We start from the raw sequence: 12,233 nt of genomic DNA, 5'->3' as shown, positions 1-12,233 counted from the left end.
CAACAACAACAAAATAAACTGTTACTGCCAGGGTTTAAGAAGGTATTGGTGCCCTTTTCATGAACACCAGTTATGTTACACAAGGACACAATTTATTTTTAGGCACGGGGAGATTAAAGACCTGATTTGGATATATTGGCGGATGGGTTACTCCATCACAACAGGGACGTATATCCTGTCTCTCAATCACAAAGAGCCCTACCAAGTCAAAACGCAACAAAATCCTAGATCAATGGGGGTTCTGATATATCATCAATGCTCTAGATACCCTCAATGTGTAACTTAACACTATACCCAAGGTCAAGATGCATAAACCTTTAAACAACAATATATACACATAGGCCACTCTTCACTTACACCAAATTGAAAAGATTGAAGTGAAAACAGAGAGAGTGCCTCACGGTCGTACCAACCGAGGGTGTTCCCGGTTAACATTCACAGGTTTACCCACTTCTCATCATCTGTCACTCTCTCTGGGTTAAGAATAGGAAAATACACAAGGACATTTACATGTGCACAAATGAGAATAGTGACATATAGACCAACAGTGGACAAATACCAACACTTATTGTACATTTACATGTAGTGATACCATGACCCCAAAAGAAATGAACCGTGAAGATAGGTTCCAAAGAAACAATAAAATTATGGTGAGGTTTGCTATCTATCCTTTATTCTGGTGCTGCAAAACCCTCCAGTTAAAAATGGTTAATAGTATACCATCATAGTTTGTTTAAAGCCAACATGTTTCGTTGCATCAAATTAAGCAACTTCATCAGGGCAAGAGATGGGGTGCACTATTCTCAATCTTCACACCTTCTCACTTTAAAGGACCTGTGTAAATATAAAACCAGGGTGCAGCAATGAACATACCGCAATGTACAACCCTTCAGCCGAAGGATTCTAGTATATTCAAGGCATGTTAAAACACAGGGATGCAACACAATGAATTAGTCAAGGACAGTCATTTACCTTATGATCGCCCGGACTTCACATACCAGCAATCATGTAGCGGACCCCGTGTCTACTGATCACGTGTCCTCCCAGTGCTCACAATGTATCGAGTCACCCAAATAGAGACAACACGACAAAGGAGTTGTATAGGGCGCATATAGAATGACATGTGTGTCTCTATCCACTTTACTCATAGTTAAGGAACATTGTCCCACCATGCACCACCAGAATATCCCACGGTGCAAGCAACACAAAAATAATGCTCATGAACTCCTAATACCCCCAGCGCTGCGTCCTAGCAGAGTCGGTGCTGTTAAAATACTGTGTCTTGAAAAGCGAGAGTCAACTACAACCCGATAATCGGCCCCTAACTGCACCCGTTAACCTGCCATACTCCCAACTGCTGTGAGATACTGGAAGAGTGCACCCATTACAATTCCGTTTTGCCAGCCGCTGTTCAGCGCTATTAATGCTATGTCTAGCACATGTAAAATGGGCGTAAGCTTCTCCCCGGTAGTCGGCAACTAGCTGCCATACTTCCAACTTTTTCAGTTCACTCCTCAACACGCATACACCCTTACTGCTGCCACGTCCCTCCGGCGCTTCAGACGATCCGCAACGGAAAAACAAGGGCGGGTATGGAAGTAGTCGAGGGACGCGGCCCCGCCCACCACGTTCAATGATTTGATCGACATGGGTGCGGCCATGTTGGAACGGGATCAATTCCCAATTTGAGTGCTCGATGTGGGGACCACGCCAGACCACTACCTGTGACCTACCTATGAGCAGCGAAGGGGTCCACGAACGCCGTTTCCACCACCAGAGAGTCAACTAAGGCATTCCATCGCGCCGCCGCCCCGGGACCACAGTCCCCGGAAGCCTCAGCGGCGGCGCGCACCAGTGACCTCACACCAGCGCCCGGAGGCGCTTAAAACGGAGCAGAGGTCCGCTCCGCGGGACGCCCGGGGCGAAGCCCGGGCAAAGGGCGGGCCCTCTACGGCCCTCATCGGCACGAGGAGGCAGGGGCAGGGCACAACCCCCTGGACCATCAGAGACGCGTCTATAAGTAAGACTTTGTTGCTGTGTTGTTTGTGAACTGTGTGATATATAAATGGCGACTAAAAAGAAACCTGCTGCTCTGCCCGCAAATACTATGGATAATTATGTTGTGCAAACAGTAAAGAAAATAAATGAACAAAGGAGGGAATCACTTGGGCTAAGCCAGTCACCAGACTTGCGCAGGTTAAGCCCTACTTTACCTCTGTCAGCTGAGGACAGCCCCTTCGTGTTGGTGGAAAACAGGGTCTCACCAAATGTATCACCTATGATTGAGACTGATAGCCAGCCACTGATTACGCTAGCATCTCCTGTCACTCTGGATGTAGACTCTGATAATGTTATTGATTCAGACCCAGAAACTGTATCTGGTCCTGTGGAGGATGATCTACCACTGATTGAGCATACACCACGGCCGGTGCGCGCCTGCGTGAAGAACCAACGGAAACAGGGCGGTCAAAGGCCAAGAGTGAAAAGGAAAAGAACATTATCCCCAGGCCCCTCTAGAGCTCCACAAAAGGCTGTAGGGGAAGGGATTATAAGAAACAGAGGAGATGATGAAATGTTTACTAAACTGCTTGAGGTTGTAGAGGGTAAACTTTTTGAAATTGTAAAACCTCTGATCTCTAAAATAGATAAATTACAGGCGGAAGTAAAAAGACTTGGAGGTGTGCAAACAAAGTTGACGGAGGAAATAGGTAGTCTTAATACTTTACTAACAATAAGAGATACTACCGAAAGGGTTAATCAAGCCGGGGAAGGGCCATCTGGTGTGCCGACTAATGTAGTCCATATGCCGGCCCCGAAAGTTAATCACAACATTGCAACTGCAGAAGGGCGTCCGGTGATAGAAAATTTACCCCAAGCACAAGTCCACGGAACAGACCCCCTGCAGTTTATTGAGGAAGCCTCACCCGTCGTTCTGGTGTTAGCTAATGTACCCCTGCTGGATGACGGTATTACCGAGTCATCCAGCTTCTTGTGTAGTAAGGCCCTTCACTGGCTCTCTGGTAATATGAGGTTAGCGCCTGGCGGGACACAGCAACTGGCGCACGATATCAAAGCAGCTAAACGTGTTCCCTGGATAGGGAATCGCCCCAAAAGATTTAAAGGGGACTGTGTAACATTTGCCCACCCCGATGTACTCCCTAATGTCCTAACACATATTCTCCCACCTCAGCGTAGAAGAGGTACGGTGGTACCCCTAACATTAAAATTCTTCTATGGGGAACAGCGAAATGTAACTCTACCGAAAACACCAGCACTAGGATGGGATAACCATTTGAATATGCATAATCGCTGGGCATCCCCCCTAGTACCAAGCACGCTATTACACAATAGATATGATGCCTTGTCTGGTCTTAATAACTGCGATTGACAAGAGGTCAGACACGAGCTTGCTGAAGTGGGTGCAGGATTTGATTTACATCAGTCCCCAAACACTACTGGTAGTATACAGCCTAAGTATGTGGGTCCATCTTGCAATACCTCAGAGGGGGCATCAACAACTTGCCTTATTGCCAGTTGGAATATTGCAGGACTAGTCTCTAAACTAGAAGTATTGGGGTGGTTAGAACTTATTAGAACATTTGATATCTTATGTTTACAAGAGACCTGGTGCCTAAATTTTAAGGGCCTTGATGGTTTTGTAGCATACGAGTTACCAGCAACGGCTACTACCTCAGGGAGGGCCAAAGGTGGTTTGCTAATTCTGATCTCTGTGAAAATGCGAATTAGGGTGAAGGAGCATATCACTGTGGGCAACAATTCCCAACTGCTGTGGCTAGCTGATGAGGCAGACAAAAACATTCTGTTGATTAATATGTATAATAATGTTTTTGATGCCAGCAGATACACGGTCATTTTAGAATTAGACATCGCAATCAAACAATTGATGAAAGCTTCTAATACAGTTTTTGAGTTCATATATGTTGGAGATTTTAACATTTCTGTTTGTCCTCTCTCTAACCAAAAGTTGTGTGGTACTTTGAACCGTGTTGGAGAGCCAGCTACGCATTTCCAACACAATACATATGGAGAAACTCTGAACTCCTTCCTATTAGACTATGATTTGGAGATCCTAGAGATTGAGCAGGACGGGAAGGGTGATAGTTTGCCAACCTTTGTGGGGAGAGGGGCAAACACTGTAATTGATTTTATTTGCATGTCTTCCGAATTAGCTCATTTTAGCTCTGATGTCAAGGTTGTTGATTACTTGGTTAGTGACCATAACTGTCTTGTTATTGAAACTAGGTTTTGGAAAGTTTGTATAATCCCAGATAGTAGCCCTATTATAAACATTGAGGTACATAGGCCGAATGGATTTAGGATAAGGTGGGCTGGGGATAGAGCAGAAGTAACTTCTAATTGCATTATCTCATGCTGCCTAAATGATATTACATCAATTATTGATGAGAAACCAAACCTGGAGGCCTGTATCCTTCACTTTATGAAAATCAATGTTTTTATTAGTGGCAAGTTTACTAGGTTGGCTGGAAATTTTAATAACAAAGCAAGGGGATGGTTTAATAATGCTTGTACTGTGGCATTGAAGACACTAAAAAATGCATTATCCATTAAACCTAGAGACAAAACAGTTGTAGCTAAGCTCAGATCCGACTATAATTCAGCTCTTAAGCAAAGGAAAGTTGAATTACGTGAGGAAGCTTGGGAGCGACTGGATCTAGCGGCTGTATCGAACAATTGTACTCTTTTTTGGGCAGTAATAAATAGCCCCCTTCTAAAAGATGATAAACTTCCTGTGTTAACCTCAAACGTGGGTAAGGAATCGTGGGTACAGCACTTTTCTGGTATTTTTAACTCTAACATGGTAACGTTGCCGATAAGTTGCTCTTGGCCAGTACTTAACCTAGATATCACCTTGCAGGAGGTCCTAAGTAGTATCAGGGCTAGTAAGGGTGGTAAGGCCCAGGGACCCGACGGTGTCCCAGTTGATATGTACAAATTTGCACCTGAGACTTGGGGGCCAGTACTAGTCAAAGTTTTTAACGCTGCTGTTCGCTATACTTTTCCGTGCACCTGGTCTGAATCCATAATAGTTCCGATTCATAAGAAAGGGGACCGAGGAAACGCTAAAAATTACCGGCCAATCTCATTGCTGGATTCGTCCGTCAAGATTATGAGCCGTGTACTCCTCGTTCGATTAGAAGAGTGGGCAGAGTCTAATCAGATAATGACAGACTGTCAATACGGGTTCAGGAAAGGAAGAGGTTGCATTGAACAATGCTTAAACCTGGAACTCCTGATAGGGAAATACACCCGAGCTAAAAATGGTTCACTCTACCTCTGTTTCGCTGATTTGAGCAGCGCTTTTGACCTGGTGGATCACGCCATACTATGGACTACCTTGCTAGAAATGGGAGCACCTAGGGAAATCATATATTTTCTGGCCCGTTTATACGAGAGGCTTAGCTCGAGTGTCCGTTATGGGCCTTCGGGCGAATGCACAGACAAATTCAGGGTCAGGAGAGGTATTAGACAAGGGTGTGTTTTGGCACCCCTGCTTTTCACTCTGTTTATTAATGAAATAGACTCGATCTTAAAGAAGGCACCAGCGGACGCCCCTAGAGTAAACACAAGTACCATCCCCGTGTTACTCTATGCGGACGACGCTGTGTTGCTCTCTAGGACCCCCCGGGGTCTACAGCTTTTGATGGATAAATTTGTGGCCTTTATTGAAAAGAGAAAGCTGGTCATTAATAAGAGTAAGACATATGTGATGGAGTGTGGAGCTAGTAAAGTCAAAACTAAAAAGCCCTATAGGTATCTCATCGATGGCCAAGAGGTGCAGTGTGTGGAAAATTTTTGCTACCTGGGGGTTAACTTTTCCAAAAATGGCCGCTGGGACATCGAGCACAAGGTGGTGCGCGACAAAATGACCAGGAGTGCCAATGGAATATTTGCTTTTGCAAGTAAATTAGGTAGTAGAAGACCTAAAGCAATGCTTAAGATTTTTGAAGCTAGGTGTCTCTCTGCTGCCCTCTACGGAGCAGGGGTATGGGGGGTTTCCAGGGCAGAATCTCTACAGGTAGAAGAGAATATATTTCTGAAAAAATTATTGTGTCTCCCGACCTCTACTGCTAATAGTTTGGTCCACAAAGAATTAGGACTATGTCATCTAAATGATCTATTATTATTGAGACCTCTGATGTTGTGGCGTTCGGTCTGGATGAAAGACGAAACCTCATTTAATAGGGCCATCATTGAGGATTGTCTACGTCTAGACTATTTTCTCAAAATCCCATGGATTAAATACATAATTGAATCCTTCTCTAATGTGTTCGGGTTTAACGTTACATTAGATCACTGTTCTGCTTCGGATCTCTCTAAGGAGAGTCTGAAATTAATTTTCCTAAATCATTGTGCAGAAAGACGGGCCACGGATGATCTCAAACTTTCCACCTGTGTACGTTATAACCATTTGAACGAATTTGTGGGCCTACATCCTTACCTCCTCCAGGTAACTAAAGGGCAACACCGGTTTGTTCTCACCAGGATGAGGATGGGTACGGTCCACCTATTGGTTGCATTCCCTGAGATTAAAACGCGCCCCACAGGTCCATGTCGGTGCGACAACATTTCAGAACAAAGCACAGAGCACTTTCTACTTATTTGTAACCTGTATAGTGAATGTCGTAAATTCTTTTTAAAACCTTTATTTATCAAATTTGGAGCTAGAACTGTTAAAGCGGCAATGAAATTACTTTTTAACTTGCATCATCCTGACATCTGTTTTTATACGGCCAGTTATCTACTTAGGGCCATCAGCTATAGGAAAAGCATGATTTTTAAAAAAAAACAAAAAACAAATATAAACTTTTTTATAACATCTTATTTATTCTAAATCTTTTTAAGTGCGTTACTTGATTCGTTACATGTACCATACTGTATTTTCTTTCTTAGCGGATTGCGATTGTCTCGAATATTTTAACATGTTTTTGTATGTATGTACTTTTATGGACATGATTTACATGTTTCCGAATAAAGTTTATTGAATTGAATTGAGTGCTCGATGTACTGGCAAACCTGCCTGTTCCATATAATGTCAAGACAGAAACTGCAACACCTGCAATAAGGCTGCCCAACCTGAACTGATACAAACACCGCCAGTATGGGTATGCAAACACAATCCAAAAGGGGCCCCATGTCTGTCAGAAATCCCACCAAATTGTCTGGGAAGCCCTAAGCTGAGCCACTGGGCAACTGATACATCATATAGTAGGGGCAGATGATAACACTGGCTACCAGGGGAACAAGTCACCACTTTGCTAAAGATAATCCCTGCCACCTACAGATGTGCTGATTTGTGAAGATGTTTTGAGCTATAGATATAACAAGGGTTGCTGCCCCCGAGTACTATATGTCTGATGGGTGGACAAACAGTAATGATTCCTGCAAACTAGTCGCTGTTAGCACCAGGTTCAATTCCTGCTTACTTTATTCCACTCAATATTCTCATTTAACCCCTCTCGGTCTGCCTTCTCTGATCCATGTGGCCTCCTTCATTGCTAGGATAATCTCCAGATTGTGGGTATCACCCACCACCTTCTCTAAGACGGTCCATTTTGAATCCTTCTGGTCATGATACACCACAAACATTTGCAGTGGCATTGAATGCCCCGCGAGAAGCTCTTCTGGAGAGAAATGTAAAAGGAAAGCAAACCTGTCTCCCTGTGGTCACCACGTTCGATCCACTCTACCAAAATAAGACAGATCATTAGAAAAACTGGTCTTTTATGGACACCGCGGCTAATAAGATGCCAGCCCCCCGTTTTGCCTTTAAAAGGGTGTCAAATTTACGCGAAACTGGTCCATACTCGATGTCCCGGTAACACCCAGACTAACACCATCCCTATGGGACACTATCCTTGTGGCAGTTGCTGTGTGTGTGGTCTTACATCAGCCACCAAAAGCGTGATATTGCATAATGGGAGTACCTTGTTCCTAAACCGGTTCAGTAACTGCAATACATCGCACGTAATTTACAGACTGACGTGCAGTTGTGGGCTACACTATATTGGATTAACCACAGGCAAAGTTAAGGTCCGCATACAGGAACATCTGAGCACGATCAGTGCCAAGAAACTGACCACTCGGTTAGTACAACATTGCACAGAACAGGGAAATGACCAGAAGGATTTAAAATGGACCGTCTTAAAGAAGGTGGTGGGTGATACCCACAATCTGGAGATTATTCTAGCAAGGAAGGAGGCCAAGTGGATTTTCTCAGGGAAGGCAGACGAGAGGGGTTAAATGAGAATATTGAGTGGAATAAAGTGAACCTGATGCGAACTGCGACTATTTTATGTGTATATATTGTTGTTTAAAAGTTTATGCATCTTGACCTTGGGTATAGTGTTAAGTTACACATTAAGGGTATCTAGATCATTGATGATATATCAGAACCTCTCCTTGATCTAGGATTTTGTTGCGTTTTGACTTGGTAGGGCTCTTTGTGATTGAGAGTTGATTGATTGGAGGGCGGCTCTACCAGGTACTTTCCCCCTACACCCCTAGATATTGATAAGTATATCCTGTCTGCCAAAATCTAAATCCCATAATATCGTATGGGATTTAGATTTCGGCAGAAGGGATAGCTCTCTGCGTTGTGACAGAGTAACCTGTCTGCCGGTATCTAAATCAGGCCCCAAGAGATTTGCCCGGGATCACAGGAGGTTGTGCCGACACAGACTCAAACCTGGTTCCCCATCTCCAAAGCCAGCAACTCTGGCTGATAATGTCATACCAGATGTAGATTTGATCACTGAAGATATATTACATGTTTTAGGCCCTACTGCCTAGCACAAAAAGGGCACTTTTAATGCCAGTGAGCGAGGTTAACCATTTGTATATGTTGCAGTTTCGCTGCAGTGTGTTACTATTTTCAAGCTTGCTGGTGGATGCTTATTGCAACAGTGCATGCCTCTAGTTGTGTGTGGTCACGGTTTATACCTGCCAGTGGACGCATGATGGATGTTGCAGGGCCCACCACTGGTGGTGTGCATTTCTCTACGCGTGATTCGTCCATGAAGCGTGTATTTGGTAAATGTTATTTTGCTCCATGTTCAGGCAATTGCTTTGTGTTTTAAAACTGTACTTCTCGGCACCGATATTTCCCAGAGGCTCCTCTTCAGTAGTGCATTTTTTAAGAGATCATGAGCTGTTCCTTCATGCTCACAAACACACACTCACTCACTCATGCAGCACACACATGCTTGCCACTGGGACTACCCATATCCACTTGCTCCCCTCTTAGGCATGGGGTCTGTAACTCAGTAAAGATTCTTTTTCTATAATGGAGGCTACAGCTATGCCATTTAACTGAGGACAGGCAAGGCATATTTGCTACTCACTCCCTGCTTAACACACCAGCTCCTGTTTGGCCATTGAACACCGCTGCCGATACAGCACGGTGTCTCTGCGCATGCTTCCGGTACAAATCTGGTAATAAAGATTACAGTGTGTACTACAGACTGAATACACGTGTATAATGAAATAAAAGTGTATTTTAATTTTCCACGGTCAACAACTCACTAATGATTAAACTTTAGAAACATACCTGTGGAAGTTCTTTTCAAATGAGTACCACGAATAACCAATGCCAGTCCCTCTTTGTGCCCACGGTCAGAGAGAGACAGCCTCCTTCCACCCCCGTGCTGGCTCACATGCACACATTGCACCTGAGTTCCTAGTAACCTAACCATGTCTGTAAGCCAATGCAGATGCTACTACTGTTACATAGGAGGAGAGCAGTGCCAGGATTAGCTCACATGCACCTGAGGTCCTAGTAACCTAACCATGTCTGTAAGCCAATGCAGATGCTACTCCTGTTACAGAGGAGAGCAGTGCCAGGATTGGCTCGGACAGGCAGCCTCACCGCTCATTACTGGAGACCAGTGGCTGCGGCTTTGATTCACCCACTAATGCACAGTTGGAGAGACAGAGAGGCCTCTAGTGCGTATTTCGGGCTGGCCAGACAAAGACAGCAGTCCAACCCGAAATACGCACTTGGGCCCAAGTGTGCCGACTATGGACGATGACAAGTACTACTACGGTGTCAATATTGATAAGCCCCACCCCCTCATGCATGCGATACACAGGACCCGCCTCAGCCATCAAAGAAGGCTGACTGGCTGCCACGGACAGCATGCAAAATAATTTCAAGCGCAGCAGTTAGCTCACATTTAATCAGAGGGCCAAAATATAAGTGGAGAGAGACAGAAATAAAGAGAAAGAATGAAAGCGAGAGCGAAAGAAAGAGAAGGAGAAAGAAAGAAGGTGAAAGAAGGTGAAAGAAAGAGAAAGCAGGGGAGACAAAGCAAGAGAGAAAGAAAGCAAGAGAAAGAAACAAATGAGAGAGAGAAAGAAGGAGAGAGAGAGAGAGAGAAAGGATAGAGAAGAAAGAAAGCTAGAGAGAAAGAAAGGAAGAGGGGGGGAGAGGAGAAGAGAAGGAAAGGGAGAATGAGCTTTTCCCGGCTGTTGCCAGCACTGCTATCTTTATTTCACAGCAGATTGCTAGGCGACACGTGACATTTATTATCTCAAAGCCTTGGTGCCGTTCACAGGTCAAATACCCCACTCTGTATAAAACGTTGCTCCTAGTTTCCCGTTAGCGGTTTTAGATCAGCTTTTTTGTGTCGCCCATACCAACACGTGCTGAGCTTCTTCTTCAGGACAGCCTTATTCCTGCAGGGATAGACCTTCCCTCAACAAGTAGGCAGACTTCTATGCACTAGGCTCTTCCAACTGAAAGTGTAGAATTCACGTGATGCCTCCTTACATCTGTAAGGCTGGCTGTCAGTCAAGTCCACAGCATCTCTGAATACTCAGTGGAACACTCCCTTGCTTTTTAAATCCCACTTAACATACGTTTTCCTGCCGGGCACTGTGATAGACTGCGTAAGGTTTCAGAATTAGTTTGGGTTAATTATGTTTCAAATGTCACTGTCTGGCTGTTCTCCAGACACAAAGGGTACCCTAACAAATAGAAAATGCCCATCCAGTAAGAATCAAGGCCCTTACTGAATTGTATTTACAAACAGAACACATGACTAGCAGCCAGCCTAGTTGTTCTAGTCCAACGCTAAAAAGTCCTGTTACGTCAGCATGGTCTCGTCTGATTGTGATACAGCGCAAGGAGTCTGTACATACCTGCACGCCATTCTTCTTCCCTGCAGATGGGTCTAGCCAAATCCCACATGCCTCGGACGGCGAAGCGACTGCACGGCTACCTTTAGTCTTCATCATTGGTCCATACTAGATAGGAAGATCCTTTATCAGAAAATGGAAAGCACAACCGTTTAATGTGCTGCGTGGGTCATGTGAATTCGACTCCTCTCTAGCACAGCTAATTTAGCATTCGCAGAGCAAGCGGGTAACTAAGGATAAGATATCACTTTCCAGTCTGAACAGAACCGCGGGAAACAAACACTTCGAGATTCCAAGCGGAGTAGGCGAGTCCCCGGAGCCAACCCCTCGGGGTTAGACGACATGAAGCCAGTGTATAGTAGTCGCTAACTTTCCTTCCTATTCCCACGGCTCATGATTACCACCCTCCTACGCGCAGCAACAAGGGAACCACTCGTAACATTCAGTCGAACATCGCTTGGCAGTTGCCGCGCGTATTCAAAACATTTCATTTGGCCGTAATTGAAGTACTTCCGGGTCGTGTAACAACCAATCCCAGGCGGAACCTAATCTGTAGCGTGTGATAGTGCTCCTAACGTGAGAATGTCCTGGTATCCCAGCCAATCTTAGGGCGCCATACAAAATTCCGAGAGGCCAATAGGCTGTGGAGTCCGCCCATAGCATAGCAGGTACTGCTGTCGGAAACAATTGTACGAGTTACAGGCTCAGGGACATAGTGATTTGCCCAGAATCACAGGATTTTGAGCCGACGCAAAACTGGTTCCTCAGTTCCAAAGTCAGCAGCGCCACACCGCTAGTTGTGGTAGATTGCGCCTTTTAACGAGTTCTTAGTCTGTACCAGTGGTCGAAGTGGGGAAAAAAAGTAGGGGAACTGTGGGTGGAGAATCAGGGGACGGGAATACCCAAAAATGGAATCAGTGGGTGGAGTCAGGGGTGTGGCTAGAATTAGCAAAACATACCAATTCTATGTCAGGATGGACGCGAGGATTATGCAGTCCTTTCTTCTCTTTATTAAAACTGCAAATTCAAAGTAAGTAAACCAATCAGAAAACTTT

At 44.8% G+C, this 12,233-nt stretch overlaps 1 protein-coding gene across 1 annotated transcript in view; it reads right to left on the bottom strand.

Moving 5' to 3' along the window:
- The window catches only part of AUNIP (aurora kinase A and ninein interacting protein), a 74,616-nt gene extending 62,915 nt beyond the window's left edge, over positions 1-11,701 (bottom strand). Inside the window, exon 1 of the mRNA XM_086957662.1 lies at positions 11,182-11,701. Within this exon, the coding sequence (XP_086813788.1) occupies positions 11,182-11,277 (96 nt within the window). The 5' untranslated portion in view covers positions 11,278-11,701. The remainder of the gene's footprint in view (positions 1-11,181) is intronic.
- Between the last annotated feature and the right edge of the window lie 532 nt (positions 11,702-12,233).

Source organism: Lissotriton vulgaris, chromosome 2_1 (assembly GCF_964263255.1).
Source record: "Lissotriton vulgaris chromosome 2_1, aLisVul1.2, whole genome shotgun sequence".
Classification (NCBI taxonomy): domain Eukaryota; kingdom Metazoa; phylum Chordata; class Amphibia; order Caudata; family Salamandridae; genus Lissotriton; species Lissotriton vulgaris.
Note: the sequence above shows the minus strand (reverse complement) of the source record. Positions and strands in the feature narration are given on the sequence as shown.